Here is a 26,043-nt window from a genome sequence, read left to right on the forward strand (position 1 = left end):
CAGGCGCGGACGGGCGCAGACGGGCTTACCTTTGGCGCACCTTCGGCGCTCATTCGGTGCTCCCGCTGCGCGCGTCCGCTGCGCGGTCGCTCTGGGGGCGTCATAAGAGGGGAGCCGGGAGGGAGGGTCTGCGGGGAGGCGGGGAGCGCGGGAACCAATCGGCGGGCGGGGGGGCGGGGTCTCGTGGGCAGCGGCGGGAAACCAGGGGGCTCGGTGGCGGCGCTTGGCGGCCCTGTGGCAGCTGGGGCGGCGCTCGGCGGCCCTGTGGTGGCTCAGGCGGCAGGCGGCAGCAGGAGGTCCAGCAGGTAAGGAGCAGGCGGGAGGTGTGTGAGCGACCAGGCCGAGGGCACAGTGGTCACACCTGGGACGGGGGAGAGGGTCCCCTTAAGAGGGGAGCCGGGAGGGAGGGTCTGCGGGGAGGCGGGGAGCGCGGGAACCAATCGGCGGGCGGGGGGGCGGGGTCTCGTGGGCAGCGGCGGGAAACCAGGGGGCTCGGTGGCGGCGCTTGGCGGCCCTGTGGCGGCTGGGGCGGCGCTCGGCGGCCCTGTGGTGGCTCAGGCGGCAGGCGGCAGCAGGAGGTCCAGCAGGTAAGGAGCAGGCGGGAGGTGTGTGAGCGACCAGGCCGAGGGCACAGTGGTCACACCTGGGACGGGGGAGAGGGTCCCCTTAAGAGGGGAGCCGGGAGGGAGGGTCTGCGGGGAGGCGGGGAGCGCGGGAACCAATCGGCGGGCGGGGGGGCGGGGTCTCGTGGGCAGCGGCGGGAAACCAGGGGGCTCGGTGGCGGCGCTTGGCGGCCCTGTGGCGGCTGGGGCGGCGCTCGGCGGCCCTGTGTTGGCTCAGGCGGCAGGCGGCAGCAGGAGGTCCAGCAGGTAAGGAGCAGGCGGGAGGTGTGTGAGCGACCAGGCCGAGGGCACAGTGGTCACACCTGGGACGGGGGAGAGGGTCCCCTTAAGAGGGGAGCCGGGAGGGAGGGTCTGCGGGGAGGCGGGGAGCGCGGGAACCAATCGGCGGGCGGGGGGGCGGGGTCTCGTGGGCAGCGGCGGGAAACCAGGGGGCTCGGTGGCGGCGCTTGGCGGCCCTGTGGCGGCTGGGGCGGCGCTCGGCGGCCCTGTGGTGGCTCAGGCGGCAGGCGGCAGCAGGAGGTCCAGCAGGTAAGGAGCAGGCGGGAGGTGTGTGAGCGACCAGGCCGAGGGCACAGTGTTCTGCTTCCGCCCCACTTCCCTCCTGCGCCTCACCAACCTGGGCTCTAAACCATGCTGGAGACCTTGAGTAAAACATTATGAAGCCCCTTTCAGATTAAAAATAGGTTATTAGGTTATTTCTTGAATGCCTGTTTAAATTCAGTACATTCGATTATAGCTCTACTTTGATATGTCTTAAAATGAATATTTTTGTAACATAAACTTTTCCCCCACCCCGATACCCTAACAACCCTGAGGGAACCAAGAGACGTCGGCTTCTCATATGACAGTCCCTGATTTGTCGAAGAATAAATGAGCTGTGAATACCAAGGCTTCTGGTCTTGACTCCACCTCATGCATCATTCATCCACCACCGTAAACTCCCTGCCTCTTTATCCCACTCTTGCAAGTTCTTCTTATCCTGGTTTCTCCCTTTCTCGCTGTTTTCCATATTTCTCTCCAGCCTTCTTTCCCCGTTTGTTCGTTCCTCTCTCTTGCTCTGGATCAAACTCTGTTGAGAAAAAATAAGTGCTGGTCCCCAAAACTGAGTGCGCCCTGCACCCCGGCTCAAAATAAGCACTGTCATGTGTACTGTGTGTGTGGCCAATGATGTTGTTTGTGGAGCAACATTATTGTCTATCACCCCATAAGAAAGGGAGGTTTTATAAGGCACACAACATAAACTGAGCTTCTTCAGATTGTCTCAGATCAGACAACCAAAACTAGGCACAATGAAGTAAAGTGATTTGCGGTGGATCACACAATTTGATTAACTGGAAAAGCTGAGATTTGAACCCAGTTCACCCTTATGCAGTTCAGGCACAGGATGGATATCGCGCCTCTGTCGCTTTACCACTAATGCACAATGTCACGCATATGTCTTTGTATGTATGTATGTATGTATGTATGTATGTATATATATATACAGGCAGCTCCATGCTGTCTAGTCATGTCTGGTCTGCAGTTCACCCGGCTATTTATTCCATGTAACCAGACTCTGCCATCTGAACTTATCTGACACGCTGTCTGCCATTCCTTCTCTTCCATGTAAGTTCTCTTCTGTCTGAGCCTGTCTGACCTGCTGTTTGCTGAGGGGTCGCACTGCAGCCTCTCTGCTGTCTGAACATGTTTGACCATCTGTCTGTTGAGTTGTCTACATGTACGCTCTGTGCTGTCTGAGCATGTCTGACACGTCTGCTTAGTTGTCTATATGGCACCACTTTCCAGTCTGAACATGTCTGACCCACTGTCAGCTGATCTGTTTCCATGTAAGTGTCTCTGCACTCTGAACATGTCTGACCTGCTGTCCGCTAAGTTTGTTTCCATGTAACCTCTCTACTGTCTGGGCATGGCTGTCCTGCTGTCTGCTCAGTTGTTTCCATGTAACCTCTCTGCTGTCTGAGCAAGTCTGACCTGCTGTCTGCCCAGTTGTTTCCATGTAACCTCTCTGCTGTCTGGGCATGGCTGTCCTGCTGTCTGCTCAGTTGTTTCCATGTAACCTCTCTGCTGTCTGAGCAAGTCTGACCTGCTGTCTGCCCAGTTGTTTCCATGTAACCTCTCTGCTGTCTGGGCATAGCTGTCCTGCTGTCTGCCCAGTTGTTTCCATGTAACCTCTCTGCTGTCTGGGCATGGCTGTCCTGCTGTCTGCCCAGTTGTTTCCATGTAACCTCTCTGCTGTCTGGGCATGGCTGTCCTGCTGTCTTCTCAGTTGTTTCCATGTAACCTCTCTGCTGTCTGGGCATGGCTATCCTGCTGTCTGCTCAGTTGATTCCATGTAACCTCTCTGCTGTCTGGGCATGGCTGGCCTGCTGTCTGCTCAGTTGTTTCTATGTAACCTCTCTGCTGTCTGGGCATGGCTATCCTGCTGTCTGCTCAGTTGATTCCATGTAACCTCTCTGCTGTCTGGGCATGGCTGGCCTGCTTTCTGCTCAGTTGTTTCTATTTTACCTCTCTGCTGTCTGGGCATGGCTGTCCTGCTGTCTGCTCAGTTGTTTCCATGTAACCTCTCTACTGTCTGGGCATGGCTGTCCTGCTGTCTGCTCAGTTGTTTCCATGTAACCTCTCTGCTGTCTGAGCAAGTCTGACCTGCTGTCTGCCCAGTTGTTTCCATGTAACCTCTCTGCTGTCTGGGCATAGCTGTCCTGCTGTCTGCCCAGTTGTTTCCATGTAACCTCTCTGCTGTCTGGGCATGGCTGGCCTGCTGTCTGCTCAGTTGTTTCTATGTAACCTCTCTGCTGTCTGGGCATGGCTGTCCTGCTGTCTGCTCAGTTGTTTCCATGTAACCTCTCTACTGTCTGGGCATGGCTGTCCTGCTGTCTGCTCAGTTGTTTCCATGTAACCTCTCTGCTGTCTGAGCAAGTCTGACCTGCTGTCTGCCCAGTTGTTTCCATGTAACCTCTCTGCTGTCTGGGCATGGCTGTCCTGCTGTCTGCTCAGTTGTTTCCATGTAACCTCTCTGCTGTCTGAGCAAGTCTGATCTGCTGTCTGCCCAGTTGTTTCCATGTAACCTCTCTGCTGTCTGGGCATGGCTGTCCTGCTGTCTGCTCAGTTGTTTCCATGTAACCTCTCTGCTGTCTGAGCAAGTCTGACCTGCTGTCTGCCCAGTTGTTTCCATGTAACCTCTCTGCTGTCTGGGCATGGCTGTCCTGCTGTCTGCTCAGTTGTTTCCATGTAACCTCTCTGCTGTCTGAGCAAGTCTGACCTGCTGTCTGCCCAGTTGTTTCCATGTAACCTCTCTGCTGTCTGGGCATGGCTGTCCTGCTGTCGGCTCAGTTGTTTCCATGTAACCTCTCTGCTGTCTGGGCATGGCTATCCTGCTGTCTGCCCAGTTGTTTCCATGTAACCTCTCTGCTGTCTGGGCATGGCTGGCCTGCTGTCTGCTCAGTTGTTTCTATGTAACCTCTCTGCTGTCTGGGCATGGCTGTCCTGCTGTCTGCTCAGTTGTTTCCATGTAACCTCTCTGCTGTCTGGGCATGGCTGTCCTGCTGTCGGCTCAGTTGTTTCCATGTAACCTCTCTGCTGTCTGAGCATGGCTGACCTGCTGAGTTATATCCTTGTAGCTCTCTGCTGTCTCAAAATGTCTGACCCACTCTGATCTGAATGGTCTCTATGTAGCCCTGTTGCTGGCCGAACATGTCTGACCACTGTCTTCATGTATGTATGTATTCTGGTAATACTATAGCGTGAACCTAGCCATGTCAAAGACACGCATAAAGTCAGCAAGTAAGATGAGAGGTAGCTGGGCTGAGGGTGCTTCATCCACTGTGATGCAGTCTCCTTAAAAGAGGGGTCTCTTCAAACCTTTCCTAAACTGGAGCAGCGTTGGGTGCTTCGGATGGATACGGGGAGCTGGTTCCAGATCCTGGGTGCATAGATGGAAAAAGGCCTGTTGTCTTGTTTTTTCTTTTTTACACTTCAGTGCAGTGTGATGATGTCCTGGCGGCTGCGTGTTCCTAGAAGCACTAGCCATAGTGAGCTTATCTGTAAAATAAGCGAGCGTGCTAGTTGTGATTGCTTTGTAAATGAATCTGCTGCTGGTTTTGAAGATGGTGAGGGTGGGCACATATCATAATTTTAAGGGTGGACATGATCTTTTTCCCGTCACTCCATTCTTTTTGTAGCTTCTGACTCGCATCTGGTGCTGGTGCCAGGTGTTGGCATCTGCTGAGTCCCACAAGGTTTGGTGGACTAACTCTCCCTGTTCTCTTGGTAATTGTCTTGTGCCTTTCGCTCTTTCTTTCAGTTTTTACAAAGCCAACAACGTGCAGAAGTTCAGCTACTCACGACCCTTCCGCAAGGGGCCCAAAGACCCAGAGAATGAGTTTGCAGTAAGTAAATTATGAATGGTTGCAATGAACAAGGCTTGTTTGTGTTCCTGCTCTCTCATTGGACCCCACATCTCTCTACCATTTCAGACCATGTGGATCGAGCGGACCACCTACGTCACCGCCTACAAGCTCCCCGACATCCTACGCTGGTTTGCAGTGGTCAGCATGTCAACAGTGAGTGCACCCCAATATTAAACTTACTTTACTCCTGCCTGCACCTCCTTTTTACAATAAAGCACCTCTATTTAAACATGGAGGGTCTGATTCACAAAGGAAAACTGAGACGAATTCCTAACATTACGACTTTTGGTATTCACAAAGGGCATTTACGAGTAGTAAAGTTAGACTTTTCTCTCAGTTAAACTTAAGATTTGGTCTTAAGTGTAACTGAGACCAAAACTCTCTGTTCATGGGGCCAGTGGCGTAGCATTAGCCCTTGCAGCCCCCACAGTGCGGGGGGGCCCGAGCTCCATGGGGCCCTCTCTGTGCGCGGGTGGCGGGCCCTTGGCCAGAGAGCTCCTGACTGGATCCGGAGTGTGGGTGGGGGCCCTCAAATGTACTTTGCAGGGGAGGCTCAAGTTTCATTCTGTCCTGTAGTAAGGGCGAAGGGGTCTGTGTAGACTCTAGAAGGCTGACAAAGCTAATTTTAAAGCGTAGCAAAGTGGGGGCTCAGCCCGATCCATACATTCCATCCCAAAGTAGGAACCTCTGTTCATCCATTGGTGGAGGTCTTTCAGATAGGTTCGTACATTTGTTTCCTGATGGGAGGGTTTGCCCAGGCAGAGATGAAGTTAAGTGTTGTCTGTCGCGGAATGATCGAAGCAGGAGACACTTGCGAGGCCCTTATTTTCTGAGTAGAGGTTCTTGAGAGGGTCCATCGAAGCTCTGCCCCATTTATCTGTGCATTATGTTCCAAGTGGTCAAGACGTATTTTATGGTCCACTGTAGCATAGACTGTTGATAGGTCAGACCGGATTGACACCGAGAAGTAATAGGAGGTCATGTCTACTGGCGCCAGAGCCCCTTTAATGTCCCTGCCAGGTCTGAAGCCTCAACATTGATCATGCAGATTCGAGTGGTTTTGGTGAATTATCATGGCTGGTGGGTGACTTGTACTAAAGCATTCTTCTTAGGAAGGGGAGAGTCGAGATGGGTCTATAGTTTGCCGCGACTAAAGGGTCGACAGAAGGTTTCTTAAGCTGTGGGATTACAAGAGCTTACTTTAGTGTCCTGGGCACCGCAAGTGCTGCGTATATTGACCTCATCGTATCTGGAACTAAGGTAGACATTCACTATTTGGTGGTGGATGCTGGCAGCGCTGTACTGGGAGAGGCGAATCACTTGAGAACGCAAGACTACTGACCATGTAATAGCAATTAGGCCAGTAGAGGGATGTGTAGCCAGACACCCAGCTTTGAAAGGAGGTATCCAATGAAGTTGTCAGAAACCCTTTCAGAGGGCCACAGGGCAAGTAGGAGCTACTGGGCCCAACTGTGAGGGTTGAGGCCTTTTACTCCTGATATGCCGGGGCCAGACTTACTATGGGTCCTGAGCAACTGGGCCATTTACTGAGTTGAGGACGGAGTAGGGTGTGAAGATACAAGAAGGTGAACACAGGCTCACCACTCAAAATACATTCAAGCTCAGCAATAAATGATTGTCAAGTCAAATACTTGCTAAGATGAAAAAAGGAATATTTATATCCAAACACAGTCTCCTGAGGTCAGGGCTCTGGCGTTCGGTAGGCAGGTCCCAGAGTCCCACTTCCCTCTCACTAATGGTAATTACCCATTCACTGTAGGTGACATCAATCAATCAATCATTTATAAAGCACAGCAAATCACCCGTAAGGATCTCAAGGCACTGGAGTTACTAGCACCTTCGTGGTGCTCTGTTCATTTGATCAGCCAGGTCTCAAGTCCTTTTCTGAATTCCCAGAGCAATGAGACAGTCAAGAGGAGCAGGGGAAGATCGTTCCAAGCCTTGCCCACCAGGTGTGAGAAGGAGCGTCCTATCCTGTTGCCCCGCCGGATCCGGGAGGGTGTCTGCGAGAAGTGGGAGGCGGATCAAAGGTGTCTGGTCGGTTAGTGGAAGGTCATGTGTTTGTTGGTGTATGCTGGTGCTTTGTTGTGCAGATCTTCGTATGTGTTGGTTAACGTCTTGAACTGGCATCTCTTCTGGATTGGGAGCCAGTGTAGCTTCTTGAGGTGCGGTGTGATGTGGGTTCGTCTGGGGAGGTCAAAGAAGAGTTTTACCACTGAGTTTTGTATTGTTTGTAGTCTGTTCAGGAGGCATGCTGTGATTCCTACATAGAGTGTGTTTCCGTGGTCCAGCCTGCTGGTGACGCAGGATAGGGTCGGACTGGGAACCCAAAGCAGCCTTGACCCCAAAAGCCTGGAAGAGCTTGCTTTCTCCTTTTGTTACTGGGGGCCGATATTGCAGCTTTGCTTAAAAACCGGCCACCAGTAACAAAACCAGCCCCCACAGCTGCAGAACCGGGCCCCACCCTTATAGCCTCCTGGGGAAACGCCCAATGCCCGGCCGGGCATGGGTTATGGTCCAATCCATACTCCCGGTAAAGGCATTAGCCTTTCACCACTATGAGGGCAGCGCTTTGGGCGGCCCTCCAGGTCCAACAAGACCTCAATCCATGAGACATGCCTATGTCATGACACAGGCATGAGCCATGTTCACCACATGACAACAAAACTCAGCACCAGGGCTCCAGATTCCATTGCACCTGGGGCCCTCAGGACCGGGGTGCAGAATCCATCACCGTGCAAGGGACCTTTTCTTCCTAAAAGTAGCTCTGTCAGGATTTTGGAGGGAGTGATACATGATCGAGCATCAGTGGGGAAAGTGAGTCTTTGAGTGTTGCCCCGAGGACTGAGCTCCCTTCATTAATGCTGGACAATCAGGCCTGGACCACTAACGGACAGTCTGCAGTCATCCATGGTCATGTCACATCCTGTTACAATTTCAACAGGACCAGTGCTTAATTTGAGCCGGTAGTTTCCAGTGCTCAGCACCGGCACTTAATTTTGAGCACCTGTACTTATGACAGTCTGCCACATGATGGTGCTGGCTGTGTAATTTAGAGATGAGCAGAACTGTTCAATTTCTGCAGCTCAAACCATTCTTATAGCTTAGGGGGCCTGGAATAGTCTGAATTATCACACTTCTAGGAGCGTTATGGTTATTAGTTCTTTGGGCATTGTTGTTGGCAGCGCTGGAATGGGCGATGGGTGGTTAGAGCTACAGCGGCCACCTGATGAGGACCCTGATACATATTTTATTGCAAATTAAGCACTGAACCGAGCAGCTAACTCAGTGGCACTAATCTGAAAAGGCAGCCCAGGCGGTTAAGCACATCCTTAACTGTCCTGAAGCTCAACCACCAAGAGGCCCAACTTTTGAATAATACATTAGAAAAAATGTCAAGTGTTTGAGTGCTTCTTCGTAAAAGATGTTTCTAGGGCTGTCATCCGTGTATGTTGGTATCTTGGGTGGCAAAGGGTGGCAAGCCTCAGCACCTGCTGGGTTCTACCCCATCTTCACACATTTGACCGCAAGGTGTTTGTTAAGCGTGAGACCCATAAGGGTCTCAAGACGCTGGGGGGAGGGGGGTTCACAGGTTCCAGTCCATCAAGGAGGGGTTTGTCCAAGAGCCAGGTTTAGAGATTTCTTGCGAAGATGGGGAGCGATGTTGTCTGTCTGAGGTGGAGCGGAAGGTCGCTCCAGGCTTTGGCCGCGAGGAAGGGGACGGAGCGGCCTCCTGCTCTGGTCTTTCTGGTGCGGGGGACTGCGGTGTAGGAGAGCTGGGCTGATCATAGGGTCATTTGGGGTGCGTGGAATTTGAGTCGACTGTTCAGGTATGCTGGTCCGGTGTCGTGGAGGGCCTTGTGAGCATGGGTGACCATCTTGAAGGTGACTCTAGCTTTGATGGGGAGCCAGTGGAGTGTGCGCAGGTGCTGGGAGATGTGGCAGGTTGACGGCCAGTCTTGTGGTGGTGTTTTGAATGTTATGTTGTAGGCAGCTGTTTTTCATCCATTTGGCGACGGCTTCCATGCCTTCTCGAAAATTGTGTCTGGCGGTGTTGGGTTTTGTTGGATAGGGAGAGGATGAGTTGGGTGTCGTCTCTGGATGACACAATGTTGAGTTCGTAGGTTCTGACGATGGGGGCGAGCGGAGCCATGTAGACGTTGAAGAGTGTGGGGCTGAGGGAGGATGCCTGGGGGACTCTGCAGGTGGTTGGTGTGGGGTCCGAGAGGAACGGGGTTAGTCTGACCCGTTGCGTTCTGCTGGAGAGGAAGGAGCGGATCCAGTCGAGGGCCTTGTCTTGGATCCCTGCGTCATGGAGTCTGCGTATTAGGGTGCGGTGAGAGACTGTGTCGAATGCCGCTGAGAGGTCGTGGAGGATGAGGGCTGCTGTTTCTTCTTTGTCCAGTAAGGTGCGGATGTTGTCTGTTGCGGTGAGGAGGGCGGTGTCCGTACTGTGGTTTTTTCTGAAGCCGATTGGGAGGAGTCGAGGATGTTGTGCTCTTCGATGACTGTGGCGAGTTGGCTGTCAATGGCTTTCTCGATGACTTTCGCTAAGAACGGGAGCAGGGAGATGGAGCTGTAGTTTTTAAGGTCGGTGGGGTCCTCCGAGGGTTTCTTCAGGAGGGGGTTGATCTCAGCGTGTTTCCAGTCATCAGAGAACGAGGTGGTTGCCAGGGAGCGGTTGATGGTGTGGCAGAGCATGGGTGCAATGGTGTCAGCGGCTCTGTTGAAAATGTGGTGGGGGCAGGGGTCCGTGGGGGCCCCGGAGTGGATTGGCTTTATCGTCTTCAGTGTGTCTTCGGTGGTGAGGGCTGCCCAGTTGTAGATCGCTGGCTTCAGTGTGTCGGGGTGGTTGGTGAGGGTTCAGTGTGTTGGTTGTCTTCGTCGAAGTTGTCATTGGTGCTCTTGATTTTGTGGTGGAAAAAGGTGCTGAGTTTGTCGCAGAGTTCTTGTGAGGGAGGGATGTCGATGGACTCGCTGGTGGGTTGGGCGAACTTCTTGATGATGTTGAAGAGTTCTTTGCTGTTGTGTGCATGATTGGAAATTCTGTCTTCAATCGCTTTTTTCCTCGTTTTTCTGATGAGTTGGTGGTGGCGCTGGTGGCGACTCTGAATTTGTTGTGGGCTTCTGTGGATTTGGTGTTCCTCCAGGCCTTTTCGAGGCGGCGGCAAGTGCGTCTGGACTCTTGAAGTTCCGTGGTAAACCATCTAGCTTTATTGGCGTGGGTGTTGTTGTTCTTCCTGAGGGGGGCTATGGTGTTGGCGCTGTCGGAGATCCATCTGTGCAGGGTTCGGGCTGCGGTGCTGGGGTCGTCGTTTTTTTCGCGATGGTTGGGGTACAGTTGCTGAGTGATGAGGTTAGCTGGTCATTAGTGACTCTGGTCCAGTTTCTTTGTAGGAGCAGGTGCTGGTGGGTGTTCTGAAGGTGAAGTGGACGCATCGATGGTCAGTCCATGGGAGTTCGGTGGTGTGGCTGAAGGTGATGGAGTTTCCTGTTGTGAAGAGGGGGTCGAGGGTGTGTCCTGCTGAGTGCGTGGTTCAGTCACGATTTGGCGGAGTCCAATGTTGTGGAGGTTGTCCAGGAGGTATGTGGTGCTGGGGGCCAGTTGGTTGTCGAGGTGGAAGTTGAGGTCTCCCAGTAGGGTGTAGTTGGTGGACGCGATGGCATGCGGTGAGATAATGTCCGTGATGGAGTTAGCAAAAGTCCGCAGGGTCCAGGGGGTCGGTAGATGAGGGTTCCTCGGAGGGTGGTAGTGGGGCTGGCCAGTATCTTGAAGTGAAGATGTTCCATCAGGTCTGTGGGCTCGTCAGGGAATGTACTCAGGTGGAGTGTGGATTTGTGGACAATGGCGATTCCTCCTCCTGGGCGGGTTGGGCGATCCTTCCTGGAGATCTTGTATTCTTGGGGAATGGCGATGGCGAATAACAGATGTTTATCGTTACCCAATGGTACTCATTTTATCAACCTCAGAAGGATGACTGGCTGAGGGGACCCGCCGGGATTTTAACCTATAGCCAAGAGGTCAAACACAGGCCCTTACATTGGACGTATTAGTCCATAAGCCACAACACCCGGTGATACCACCCTAGCTATGGTACGTTTGCAGAGATCCTTTTATTGCAGAATCCCCAAGCACTGTAAAATGTCTATAGGGCAACTAATGAGGAAATACATGTTTAACATCCTGCAATTGTTAGCATGCTTTCCCTGAACAATTTGTGTAATGAACTGTTTCACAGATCCATCTGCCCTTTACAAGTGGCTGCGAAGTGGTATGATGTCTTACGTAGGATAGGCCACGGCTTGCCCGAATTGGAGCCTGATTTAGAGATGACACCTGTACTTGTATTAAATGATCTTGTATTAAGGAAGGTGGGATATCAGTCATGTTTGTGACTAAGGAAGGTGGGATGTCAGTCGATTTTGTGACTAAGGAAGGTGGGATATCAGTCATGTTTGTGACTGAGGAAGGTGGGATGTCAGTCGCTTTTGTGACTAAGGAAGGTGGGATATCAGCCATGTTTGTGACTAAGGAAGGTGGGATGTCAGTCGTGTTTGTGAGGGAGTACCCGTCTGCCAGACTCTAAATCAGCCTTCAGTTCCTTTGGCATGTCCACATTTATAGCACAGATGAGTGGTTTGTAATGCCAGCGGGGTTGGGCTGCCTTTAATGCAGGTGGAGAATCCCTCAGATTGTTTACGTCGGGATTACTGGAAAACATTAAATGAAGCATTTAGAGTTAAAAATACAGACTTATATTATGCATATTAAAAACTAAAAGCCTCTGTTATTCTCGAAAATAGCAAGAAAAAAATTTAATTAACTAGTTTGGGCAATGGACATTAGGGGTGCAGATCAGGAGTACAGATCAGCAGCACAGGTCAGGGGTACAGACCAGGGGTACATTTCAGGGATACAGATTAGAAGTACAGGTCAGGAGTTCAGGTCAGGAGTACAGGTCAGGAGTACAGGTCAGGAGTACAGATCAGAAGTGCAGATCAGGAGTTCATGTTAGGTGTACAGGTCAGGAGTACAGGTAAGGAGTACAGGTCAGGAGTACAGGTCAGGAGATGAGGTCAGGAGATCAGGTCAGGAGTTCAGGTCAGGAGTTTAGGTCAGGAGTACAGATCAGGAGTTCAGGTTAGGTGTATTGGTTAGGAGTACAGGTCAAGAGTACAGGTCAGGCGTACAGGTCAGGAGATCAGGTCAGGAGTTCAGGTCAGGAGTTCAGGTCAGGAGTACAGGCCAGGAGTACAGATCAGAAGTACAGATCAGGAGTTCAGGTTAGGTGTACAGGTCAGGAGTATAGATCCGGGGATCAGCTCACAAGTACAGGTCCAGAGTTCAGGTCAGGAGTACAGATTAGGAGATCCGGAGTTCAGGTCATGAGTACAGGTCTGGAGGTCAGGTCAGGAGTACAGATTAGGAGTCAGGAGTTCAGGTCATGAGTACAGGTCCGGAGTTCACGTCCGGAGTACAGATTAGGAGGTCAGGAGTACAGGTGAGGAGTGTAGATCAGGAGTGCTGACCAGGAGTGCAGATCACGGGTCGTGTAGTGGAAAGTGCTGGGTGATGTAAGCGTTGCATACTGAGCTCATGAGGGTCTCATCCTAATCAGCACTTATAAGACCCACCTCAATCCCTCTTCACCTCTGTCCACAGAGCACAATGAACCCTCTGGAGAACGCCATTGAGACGATGAAGAAGGCCAACGACAAGATTCTGGCTGAGATTCAACGACATCACACAGACCCCCATCTTCCGATCAACCCCCTCTCCATGCTGCTGAACGGCATCGTCGACCCTGCTGTCATGGGGGGATTCGCCAAATATGAGACGGTGAGTGGGGCACCTCCCTATGTCTTTGTGCCCTCAAGAGCCTTCGCTTATGTGGTGCTCCTGACACCACCTGGTGCCCCTCCCCATCAGCCTACACTGGACCTGACCTTAGCTTAATAGTATGGACCTGACACTATCTGCCACACCTTTCCTTCTATCAGGAGCCTGCCATGGATAACAGGATCGAATGAACCTGGCAGCACTCACGCAGCAGCCAGAGCCTGGATAGCATAACCACTTGAGCTGACACTACTTTCCACCTCTGTAGGAACCTATGAACCAGGCACCACCCATGCAGGAGCCTGCGCTTGAGCTAGGATAGAATAACCGCTTGCACTTGACACTCCTATCCATCTCTGTAGGAACCTATAAACCAGGCAGCTCCCATGCAAAGCCTTTGCCAGAGCCTGGATAGACTTACCACTTGAGCTGACACTCCTATCCACCTCTGTAGGAACCTCTGAAACAGGCAGCTCCCATGCAAAGCCTTTGCCAGAGCCTGGATAGACTTACCACGTGAGCTGACACTCCTATCCACCTCTGTAGGAACCTCTGAAACAGACAGCTCCCACGCGGATCCTGTGCTGGAGTTTGGATAGAATAACCGCTTGCACTTGACACTCCTATCCATGTCTGTAGGAACCTATGAACCAGGCAACTCCCATGCAAAGCCTTTGCCAGAGCCTGGATAGACTTACCACTTGAGCTGACACTCCTATCCACCTCTGTAGGAACCTCTGAAACAGGCAACTCCCATGCAAAGCCTTTGCCAGAGCCTGGATAGACTTACCACTTGAGCTGACACTCCTATCCACCTCTGTAGGAACCTCTGAAACAGGCAGCTCCCATGCAAAGCCTTTGCCAGAGCCTGGATAGACTTACCACTTGAGCTGACACTCCTATCCACCTCTGTAGGAACCTCTGAAACAGACAGCTCCCACGCGGATCCTGTGCTGGAGTTTGGATAGAATAACCGCTTGCACTTGACACTCCTATCCATGTCTGTAGGAACCTATGAACCAGGCAACTCCCATGCAAAGCCTTTGCCAGAGCCTGGATAGACTTACCACTTGAGCTGACACTCCTATCCACCTCTGTAGGAACCTCTGAAACAGGCAACTCCCATGCAAAGCCTTTGCCAGAGCCTGGATAGACTTACCACTTGAGCTGACACTACTTTCCACCTCTGTAGGAACCTATGAACCAGGCAGCTCCCATGCAAAGCCTTTGCCAGGGCCTGGATAGACTTACCACTTGAGCTGACACTTCTATCCACCTCTGTAGGAACCTCTGGAACAGACAGCTCCCACGCGGATCCTGTGCTGGAGTTTGGATAGAATAACCGCTTGCACTTGACACTCCTATCCATGTCTGTAGGAACCTATGAACCAGGCAGCTCCCATGCAAAGCCTTTGCCAGGGCCTGGATAGACTTACCACTTGAGCTGACACTCCTATCCACCTCTGTAGGAACCTCTGAAACAGACAGCTCCCACGCGGATCCTGTGCTGGAGTTTGGATAGAATAACCGCTTGCACTTGACACTCCTATCCATGTCTGTAGGAACCTATGAACCAGGCAGCTCCCATGCAAAGCCTTTGCCAGGGCCTGGATAGACTAACCACTTGAGCTGACACTACTATCCACCTCTGTAGGAAGCTATGAACCAGGCACCACCCATGCAGGAGCCTGCGCTTGAGCTAGGATAGAATAACCGCTTGCACTTGACACTCCTATCCATCTCTGTAGGAACCTATAAACCAGGCAGCTCCCATGCAAAGCCTTTGCCAGAGCCTGGATAGACTTACCACTTGAGCTGACACTCCTATCCACGTCTGTAGGAACCTCTGAAACAGGCAGCTCCCATGCAAAGCCTTTGCCAGAGCCTGGATAGACTTACCACTTGAGCTGACACTCCTATCCACCTCTGTAGGAACCTCTGAAACAGGCAGCTCCCATGCAAAGCCTTTGCCAGAGCCTGGATAGACTTACCACTTGAGCTGACACTTCTATCCACCTCTGTAGGAACCTCTGAAACAGGCAGCTCCCACGTGGATCCTGTGCTGGAGTTTGGATAGAATAACCACTTGACTCTCCTATCTGCCTCTGTAGGAACCTGCACAGTTGCTAGAAGAGAATGATGTCATTCATTTGGCAGCATCTGACTTGAACCTTCTTCTGCAAGGCCTGCCATGTTCCCCAAGTGAAACCTACAGCCAGCATGCACCTGGTTGTAGCTGACGCACCGCCCTTTCCCCAGGAACCCGCGCTGGTGGTGCACTGACTCTGGTACCCAGGCTGCCTTGCGCAGGAGAGCACCAGTGCGGCGCCTTAAAAATGATTCTCTCTGAATAGGGTGGAACAATCTCTAGGGTTGGCGCGCGTCCATCAAAGTTACCCAGTGCTTAATTTTTAAATAAAGAAGTGCCAGGGCTCTCGTCAGGAGGCCACTGCAGCTTGCACCACCCATTGCCCTGCCAGGGCTGCCAGTGTCAGTGCCCACACAGCTAGTAACCATCAGGCACCTACAAGTGTGACATTTTAGACTATTCCAGGCTCCCCAAGCTGTAAGAATGGCTTCTGCAGCAGGTATTAATCATTTTTAATGTGTAATGAATTAATAAACTGTTGTTGTGCTGATCTTTACACTACACAAACAGCGCCACCATGTGGCAGACTGCTACAAGTCCCGGTGATAACAGTTAAGTGCCGGTGATGAGCGCCCCGGAAACCACCGGCTCAAATCAAGCACTGATGTTACGACACTGAAATCACTGAGATAGTGAGAACCCCAAGCGCCATACAAAGAACAAGTATAGCTAATGTGTCACGCCCACTCAGCAGGAGATAGTCAGGGTAAAAGTACGTGTCCAGTTGTGCATTTTGGCGCATACTGTTGCGAACATGTGGCAAATGTATGGTGTGACATCCATCGCCACTTACCAAGAGCACATTCTCCATTGAAATGGCCACTAACTTTGCATCAGACATTCAGTTTTACTGCTAAACAAATATGGTGCACGAACGACAGCGCATGAAAGCTGGCTTCAGCTCATGTTTGCATGAACCGACAGCGCATGGAAGCCGGCTTCAGCTCATGTTTACATGAACGACAGCGCATGGAAGCCGGCTTCAGCTCATGTTTACATGAACGACAGCGCATGGAAGCCGGCTTCAGCTCATGTTTACATGAACGACAGCGCATGGAAGCCGGCTTCAGCTCATGTTTGTCATTTGTGCATCACACAAGTGTTCTGATTGATTTTAATAAAATCGTTGTTTCTCATTCGTGCTTTCCTTGCTACTGATATATTTTGAAATATTTGTGCAGTGCATTTGGAAGTATTCACATTTTGTTGAATTGGAAATATTTGGCATTCTGCAGGTTTGCCATCACGCTCCACGTACCCCTCCCCAAAGCCCCTTGGTTCATACATTTCCCTCACCATGAGGTGAGTGAAAAGGTGGTACAAGGGACTTGTAAATATGCCCCAGAGTTCTCAACTCTGTTTTTGTATGCGCTATGTAAAGCTGTCAAAAATAAATATGGAGGCCTGTCAAACGCTCTAATCCGCCCCTCCAAGAATGAATTACAAAGCGTTAACCTTCGATGTCAGAGGTAATCCTTGGAGGAGGAGATGGGAATGTGCGAGACAGGTATCAACATTCCACTTTTGCCTTGTTTCCAGCAGATCATGACTTGGCAATCCGAACCGTGTTTCCGCATGCAGGGAGCGGGAGGCGGGAGACTAGCTTGAAATCGGTAGTTTCCCGCCTAAATCAGGAGGGTTGGCTTGTATTAAGTTTGCTTCATTCCCCTGTCCGTGTGCACTTACAAGTGCTCCACTCAGCTCCCCAGCTGTGGTTGCTGAACCGGAAGTGATCCAATGATGGCGGTTGTCTTCAGAATCACTGAGTTCAGAGAGAGGAAGTTGATTCAACATCCATACAGTTCCGCTGAGAGCCCCTCCCCTGCTAAGAGTTTATGTCTGTGGGTGTGAAGGAATGTGTATAGAGTTCACTGAATACTTCTCAGCTTGGCATGTTCTTTTTGTGTTTCAGGCCTTCTTCCATGACAAGTACATGTCCGCTCACCCTGAAGCCCATGAGAGCATCCTTCAGCTCAAGGACTTGATTGCCTGGCAGGTGAGTACCTAGTCCCCCATCACAACTAGTGATACAGTTAGAGAGGGGAGGGGAGGGAGTCAGCAGAAGGAAGGACTGGCCACCATGTTCAGAGGATTAGAAGAGAGATTACACTATAATAACCAGTTTTGGCAGAAACACAAGGGCATGGACACAGATAGACCTTTGGAGAAGACTACGGGCCTCATTTAAAGTGTGGAGTACTGTAGTACTCCGTCTGTACGACAGAGTAAACTTCTCCATCGCCTTGATAGAATACCTGCCCTCCACATTAAGCGATCTCCACTGGCCCTGCAGACATCTCTAGTCATTGGAAGGAACCGCCATCATGGCGGTTCCTGTCAATGTGCTAGATGTTTGATGGACCGCAGTGTCATATTTGTAGGAGTTCGTCAAACTTTTAACATGTTTTTGTTTTTTTAAAACAAATTCCCAAATCAGGTGTTTTAAAAAAATCAAAAACGTATGACCCCCAACAGCACAGGAGTTGGCTCCCAAGGTGTGGGGGTCATTTAAACATTTTGACAGTCCCTTGCGGCCAGGTTTTACCTGACAGTAAAGGACAGTGAAAACTGGCCATTTGATCACTCACTCTAAATCGGGCAGGTGGTCGAAACGCCAATGCTCCGGCAGCCGGTGCTTCTTCAGGCCGTCAGACCACTATCTTGGCAACGGGATGTAAGTCTACCTGCCTAGAGATCATGAAGGCAGACTGTGGGTTTGGTGGAGCACCCACTTCGCCAATCTCTAAATCAGACAATAGGGCCCTAAATCAGGCCCAATATACTAGAGTCTGATGTGTGACTCTCAGAGGAGGAACAGCTAGCAGTAGGAGAGAAAAGATGACCTGCTGACGTTCTGGACACTTGGGGCTCCAAGGAGGCCCTTCTGACAGTGACAGAGTTGGTGGGGTCCCAGAAGAGGAGAAGAGGTGTTCTGTGGCTTATTTTCCTTCCTGACAAGCATGTCACATCCTACATGCCCACCAAAATGCAACCTTCATCAGGGCGCTTGATGTGCTTTATAGACAGTGGCAACTGCCATCCATTCTGCACGTTTTTTAAGCTCTAGGTTTTTAGATTTCCCAATCTAAAAACTTAGATCCAAATCTTGAACGTGACTCCCAATAGATAATTCCCTCCTTGGAAATAAGTCTATGGTCACAACATATATAAACCAGTATTTGAAACCTGATGAGAGCTCTCATTAGTGCTTAAAAAAGTGCAGAATGGATGGCAGTTGCCACTGTCTACAGAGCACAGACAGGGCCCTGATGAAGGTTGCATTTTATTCTTCAACAGTCCTTTAACTTCCGAAACACGTGTCGGTGCAATTCTGTCTTTATATATTTTACTTTATAAGCCCTTCAGCGCGGCGCGGATTACCGCGCTGTGCTGAAGGGTTCGTGCGCGGGCGGGGCCATGACTGAGCGGTTCCGTCATCCGCACAGCGCGACCGATGCGCATGACGGAACCGCTCCGTCATGCGCATCGAAGTCCAAAGCTGTACGACTATTATACCAATAATAATCATTATGGTATTGTGTTACATTTGCGTCTAATGTGTTGACATGTATGTCTCTTGTAGAGTATGACTGGGTGTGATTGTTTTTTCAAATATGTTCTGTTGTAATGATTTTCATTTTTGGTTTTGTTTATATATGTTTTGAAGTCACGTGGAGCTCACAAAACTCATGTATATAGCTTTGATAAAACCTTTTTTATTGTATAGTATAACATATTTATATTGATTAACAATAAACTATAAATTGGACTGGTCTGATCTATGGCTCCTATATATTGATAACCTTTTGGTACTGTATTTATCTTACTGGAGAAGTTTGTGTTTTGTTTTTGCTGTTAACCTTTTTCCATGGTTTTCTTCTCCATACATATATATTTTTCAGGGACGCTCTACTGTTTTTGAGTGCCTGCGACAGGGTGCAAGGTTTTCCGGAACCATCCCTTTTTTTCAATGGGAGCCAGTGTTGTCGGTCGGAACACAGGCTCTTATTGCAGCCAATGGGAGTCCATCGTAATCGGTTGGTCGGACTCGCCGAACCTGAGTCGGTCGGATCCAACTGTGACAAGGAGTCGGTCGGAATGCTTTCAGAATGACATCATAATGAGGCCCTGAGTGTTCGTAAAACTGTAGCTACACGCTACACAATGGGAGTTAAATAAGCTCCTTCATTATCCGAGCAAACGATCCACATCTTCCAAGCAACTGATTTCTCCAACTGTCATTTCCCACAATTCTAACTTCAACATTCCACGTTCTACTGATACTTACATCACCTCTACACATCTACCCCTTTTAAGCACAAATAAAACCGTTATATACATCACATTGAAAGTACAATCACTGCATTGATACATTTTAAATAGTGAAATTCACCACATAGCGTATGGGTGAAATAAAGGTATGTAATCTGGCTTAACTGATTAATCACAAAGATAATCACCTGACTTCATCGGATGCTTAATTCATCACTTTGGTCTTCTAGTCAATACATCAGTAGATGGCACAGGAATAGAATTTAAATCAATTCCACTATCATCTTTTTCCCGGGTTTTCTTCACCACGCCATGGCTAATCTTTCACTTGTCTTCCCGGTGTGTAATTTCATTGTTCACAACACTCTCTTGGTGCTCTGAAGTTACGATATTGTTTTCCAGCGTGTGTGTCCTGCCATTTTGTTTCTCTGGTATTTCTACTCTGCATTGTTCAGAACACACAGCTACTTCCTTCAAATTCCACACCTTGCTATCTTCAAATCTGATGGCAATATTTAACACTTGTTGAATGCGTCTAGCTTCAAAGTAAGCTGTCATAGTATTTTTGTATTCTTCTCGTTTCCTAAAGACCAGGTCACACTCGTAGGAGTGGGTAAAAATCCTGCGTTTAACTTTGATCTAGGTTTCCTTCCTCTCATTAATTCAAATGCGGAAAACCCTGTGCATGCCACTTCTGCTGGTCTTTATGACGAAGGAGTTCTATGCGCTTGCGTTACCCAACAGGAATCGTTTTTTAATGCTAACTGAATGGCCCCCTTGAGAACTCTTTAAAGTGTTCTACTATTCCATTAGCACTTGTATTGTAAAGGGATGTTGTCCTGTGGTAAACCCCACATTCTTTTCAAAATATTCCTCAGCTTTCGCTGAGACAAATTGTGCACCATTGTCACTCAGTAAAATTCTGGGTATCCCTTCCTTCTGGAGAACCTTGTCCATGAACCCTAGTATTGTATTTATATTTATTTTGCTAACAATTTTGATGTAAGGCCACTGGGAAAATACATCCATCAATACTACAATATATTTTTGAGTATTCCCAATTGGCCCCATGATGTCAACTGCTACTTTTTCCCAAGGAGCTTTCAGCACTCGAATATATTTCTCATAGGAGGCCTCAATGTCTTCAAGGGTTTATCAGCTGACATGCATACATGGCATTCTCTGACCTCCCTTTCTACCTCGTTAGCAATACTTGGCTACCAATACAAAATTTGTATTGCCGATTTAGTTTTTATTATACGTGGGTGACCCTCATGGCACACTGAAATATTCTTTTCCGCCAAAGCAGAAGGAAGAATTATATTTTCCTTTCTAACCAAGAATCCTTCCACAATTGCCAGTTCTCTCTATACCTCCCAGAATGCCCTGAGTACTCACGTGTCACTTTTAAAGGGCCATCCCTCCTTCACAAAGTCAATATTGCTTTTAATTCTTGATCTTTCTCACTCTCTGCTTGCCATCCCTCCAGATGTAATGAGTGTTCCCCTGCTTCAACCCCCCACGCGATCTTTTCTCTTTCCATCAAATCCTGCTGATTATCTAGGAATGTAGTGGACATCTTAGATAAAAGATCTGCTACGGCATTCTTTCCGGGTAAATACTCAACTCTGTACACAAAGTCAAACAAGCGTCTGGATAACCAGGCTAACCTAGATGATACTCTTGACGTTCCCACAGTGGTCACAATTTTCCCTAACAGTTTATGGTCGCATCTATCTAACAATCATCTCCTTTCTGCAAACAAATGTGGGAAAATGTTCCAATGCCCATGCGCAGGCTGGTGCTTCTCTCTATCACTGCATGGTTCTGTTCTGAAGGTGATAATGCTTGTGAAGCATGCACAATAATGACTTCAACTCCTGCACTGTTTCTTTGAGATCAAACTGCCTCAGACCTTCAGTACTGGCATCTGTGGTCACTGGGCTAGTTCACTGGGGATCGAACCCCTGTAGAGCAGGTACAGAACAAATTGCCTCCTTGATATTATCAAATTCTTGCTTACATTCATCTGACCACAGAAACTTTTAATTTGTTTTTAGCAATGTTCTCGTCACAAATGGAAGTTTAATAACCTCCAGCTCCGTTATTATGTGACCAAGCATTCTGTGTCTTCAGAGCAATTGATTTTTCCAAATGTAATTTCTCACATTTTAAGTTCAACATTCCACGTTCTACTGATGACATTACTTCCATTACATCACCTCTAGAAAAACTTTCATCAGGCATTCCTTTTCTTTAGTTATACATTGTGAAGGACTGTGCATAAGGAAAATGTGGTGCAGCACTGCCCTCTGGTGGAACATTTGAATATTGCATCTGCCTTATTGCAAGAGCTACAGTTTCTAATGGCTTGTTGATAGGCGGATGAGATATCTTTCATGTGTGTGACGCAGTAACACGCCAGTCAAACTTAGTCCCTTAGATCTATTTGCCAGCGCTGCAAATACCTCAGTACATGACAGGAGCTGCCGTCATAGTATCATCCACTCAATGTTTAAAAGGTTTTGACAGATGAAACCATCAGCCATGACAGCCACCTGCCAAACTTTTCAAAAGTGTTTTGTGTTATAAAAAAGAAACTCCCAAAAGGGGATTTTGAATTTGAAAAAACAAAAAACAAATGTCTTTCATACCCTGGGCATGGGGGTCATTAATGTTTTCTTCCTGTCTGTTACCGTCAGGCCTTTACTGGAGGTGATAGACGAGAAAGAAACAGCCTTTACATTGTCCACCATGCATAGGGCGAATGTTGTAAAGTCCTTCCTCTAAGGGCCCCTACTCTATGAGGCGATCAGAGAATGTGTTCTGTTGATGGGGACAATTCAGTCTCGATGAACAGAAACTTACCGTCCATCCAGCTGTAGCTAAGGCGGGTGGACCGTCCGTTTAGCGGACAGGATGCTCCGCCTCATTTGCAGCGACAGAGTATCCTGGCCAACAAACTCTAAATCAGGCCCTTTGTTAGTTTGACATTGTTAAGCACAACAGAAATGGTATTTTATATGTGAATAATATTTTATGACACAAGAGAATCACTCACATACTGCCCAGAGGTCACATTGGCCAACCAGCTCTTAAAATTCCAGTTGCACACAAATTCTTCAAAAGTCCAGTTATTTACCACTGCGTGGGAAAACATGACCCATTCTGCGTCATTGTTCTATGAGCTATACACCCTCATAGGGAGGATTCTCTCAACTATATTTTGTAATAAACTACTCTTCTGACTGTTCCATGAATGGGACGATGTCAGTAGAGAAAAAAGGAAAATATGAACTGAGAGGCTGGCAAAAACAGTGAATCGGAAAGCCTGTATGTATGTATGTATGTATTTACATTTATAAAGCGCACTGTAACCCTACGGGCATCCTGGCGCTAAGACACAGTAAAAAGAAGATGACGAGCAAGCTGCAGAATAAGCCGGCCAGCTGGTTACGCTCTAGGAAAGAGCCAGGTCTTAACTTTCTTATGGAACAGCAGCAGATCTTGTATTTGTCTCAATTCCGGGAGGAGACTGTTCCATAGGCGAGCTGAACGCTCGTCCCCCCATGGTAGATCTTTTTATCCTTGGAATAATTACCAAATTAGCTGCCGAAGACTGCAGGCTACGTACAGGTGCATACCAACTAAACCTACGCTGAAGCGGTTTGGGTCCAAGTCCGTGAAGCGCTTTAAAGGCAATACATAAGGACTTGAACAATATCCTTTGTCTCACCGGGAGCTAATGCAGCTCAGCTAATGCCTGAGATGTTAATGACCTACGAGTTCTCATTAAAACAAGCTTTGCTGCTGCCACCTGGATACTCTGGAGCCGCGAAACCAAATAGCTCGGGGACCCCAGTAGCAGGGCGCTACAGTAATCCAGGCGGCTGAGGAAAACACACCTGACCTTACCTGAGGAGGCAATAGTGGTAACACCTTACGAAGGCCTCTAATGAGCATATAGCAGTTCCTGACTAATTTGTTTACATGCGATTCCAGGTTAAGCTTCTCATTAAAGATTACGCACCGTGCTCACGGGTACCAGAGGTGCATCTGTAGGGATAGGCCAAAAGTTAGATGGTAAAGCCATCGGCACTCTGCCCACCCCACAGTGCAGAATCTCCGTTTTGGCATTATTAAATTGCAACGCATTGTTTCTCAGCCATGATACCATTTCACACATACACTTATGAAATATTTCCTGGGAGTCCGCATGGTCGCCTTCCAAGGACACAACCAATTGGGTGTCATTGGCGTAGTTAACCACACTTATATTGTTGGCTTTGATGACATCCAACAACGACCGCATGTAAACCTTAAATAAGATAGAACTAATTGAGGACCCCTGAGGGACATCAATTGTGTGTCTTTTGCTTTCTCAGCCTAAGTGCTCCAGGTATGCCCAGACATGGGTCCTGGGCTCACTGTGCCACTGGAATCAAGCTATCCTGGCTGTAGAGGGGTGAAACCCTGAAACCGGTCCTAGGATGCTTGTTTCCGTTCCCGGGAGGACCTGGCTTGGCAGTTCGGGCTGGACTGTTCCCATGTGGCACAGGGTCAAGACTGATTTGCATATGGCCAGGTCTAAACTGGGGTGGCATGGTGAGCAAAAGAATGATGGATTTAACCCAGATCTCTTGACTGGGGGTAAATGTTTTGATTTGTTCTGCATTTCGTCCATCAATTGTGTGTATTTTCCTTTCTCGCCCTAAGTGCGCCAGATATGCCCAGACATGGGTCCTGGGCTCACTGTGCCACTGGAATCAAGCTATCCTGGCTGAAGAGGGGTGAAACCCTGAAACCGGTCCTAGGATGCGTGTTTCCGGTCCAGGGAGGACCTGGCTTGGCAGTTTGGGCTGGACTGTTCCCATGTGGCACAGGGTCAAGACTGATTTGAATATGGCCAGGTCTAAACTGGGGTGGCATGGTGGGCAAAAGAATGATGGATTTAACCCAGATCTCTTGACTTGGGCTGAATGTTTTGATTTGTTCTGCATTCCGTCCATCAATTCTGTGTCTTTTGCTTTCTCGCCCTAAGTGCGACAGGTATGCCCAGACATGGGTCCTGGGCTCACTGTGCCACTGGAATCAAGCTATCCTGGCTGAAGAGGGGTGAAACCTTGAAACCGGTCCTAGGATGCTTGTTTCCGGTCCAGGGAGGACCTGGATTGGCAGTTCGGGCTGGACTGTTCCCATGTGGCACAGGGTCAAGACTGATTTGCATATGGCCAGGTCTAAACTGGGGTGGCATGGTGGGCAAAAGAATAATGGATTTAACACAGATCTCCTGACTGGGGGTGAATGTTTTGATTTGTTCTGCATTCCGTCCATCAATTGTGTGTCTTTTGCTTTCTCGCCCTAAGTGCGCCAGGTATGCCCAGACATGTGTCCCGGGATCACTGCGCCATTGGAATCAAGCTATCCTGACTGAAGAGGGGTGAAACCCTGAAACCGGTCCTAGGATGCTTGTTTCTGGTCCAGGGAGGACCTGGCTTGGCAGTTCGGGCTGGACTGTTCCCATGTGGCACAGGGTCAAGACTGATTTGTAATGGCCAGGTCTAAACTGGGGTGACATGGTGGGCAAAAGAATGATGGATTTAACCTAGATCTCTTGACTGGGGTGAATGTTTTGATTTGTTCTGCATTCCGTCCATCAATTCTGTGTCTTTTTCTTTCTCGCCCTAAGTGAGCCAGGTATGCCCAGGCATGGGTCCTGGGCTCACTTTGCCACTGGAATCAAGCTATCCTGGCTGAAGAGGGGCGAAACCCTGAAACCGGTCCGAGGATGCTTGTTTTCGGTCCAGGGAGGATCTGGCTTGACAGTTTAGGCTGGACTGTTCCCATGTGGCACAGGGTCAAGACTGATTTGCATATGGCCAGGTCTAAACTGGGGTGGCATGGTGGACAAAATAATGATGGATTTAACCCAGATCTCTTGACTGGGGGTGAATGTTTTGATTTGTTCTGCATTCCGTCCATCAATTGTGTGTCTTTTGCTTTCTCGCCCTAAATAGAGAGGCGGGCAGTGAAAAGGAAACTAAAATGGACAGGTGGGTAAGGCATTTGGAAGCAGCCCAAGTAGGCGTCCCTCACAGGACTTGAATATGGACAAATACAAATTGAAAACGATCGGCATGGATAGGTTGCTGTCAGTCCAGTATCTCCTTCATTATATGTGCATTCAGATATATTTAACTGCAAGCTCAGTGAGTTTTACAAAACTCCATTTTTATTTATTAAAACTTATCTTTGACCACCAAGTTAGAGAAGTAGCTTCTTCTCTCACACTTTCTGATATCAACTCCCACTTGTCGTCATTTAAATACATCAATCACTTCAAAAATCTGTTGTCTGTTCCTACACTCAGTCCACACCATAAAATACAGAACAACATGACCTTGACTACATTGGTGATGACTCACAGGCTGTGTCCAGGCTGTGGGAAGGAGTGGTAAAGCGTGTTTGAAAAAGACTCCTCACTGTCCCTGGAGGTAATGTATTAAGGGGTAACATGTCTCCACCATTCTTGGACATGATACATTGATGGCTAAGTTGTATCCACTACCCTGGTACTGATGTATTGAGGAGTAAGAAGTATCCACCATCACTGTAGATGATGAATTGAGGGATAAAATTGCTCCACCATTCCTGCAGGTGATTTACGAGGGGCAGGATGTTTCCACCATCCCTGGAGGCAATGTATTGAGGCATTGGATGGGTGCACCATCC

The 26,043-nt window shown here is 49.1% G+C and overlaps 1 protein-coding gene across 1 annotated transcript in view; it reads left to right on the top strand.

The window, feature by feature from the left end:
* The window catches only part of LOC146863455 (dedicator of cytokinesis protein 2-like), a 2,657,619-nt gene that overhangs the window by 2,554,857 nt on the left and 76,719 nt on the right, over nucleotides 1-26,043 (top strand). The window contains exons 44-47 of the mRNA XM_085642885.1: nucleotides 4,924-5,008; nucleotides 5,096-5,182; nucleotides 12,714-12,890; nucleotides 16,952-17,035. Coding sequence (XP_085499011.1) covers nucleotides 4,924-5,008; nucleotides 5,096-5,182; nucleotides 12,714-12,890; nucleotides 16,952-17,035 — 433 coding nt within the window. The remainder of the gene's footprint in view (nucleotides 1-4,923; nucleotides 5,009-5,095; nucleotides 5,183-12,713; nucleotides 12,891-16,951; nucleotides 17,036-26,043) is intronic.

Source organism: Triturus cristatus, chromosome 2_2 (genome assembly GCF_964204655.1).
Source record: "Triturus cristatus chromosome 2_2, aTriCri1.1, whole genome shotgun sequence".
NCBI lineage: Eukaryota > Metazoa > Chordata > Amphibia > Caudata > Salamandridae > Triturus > Triturus cristatus.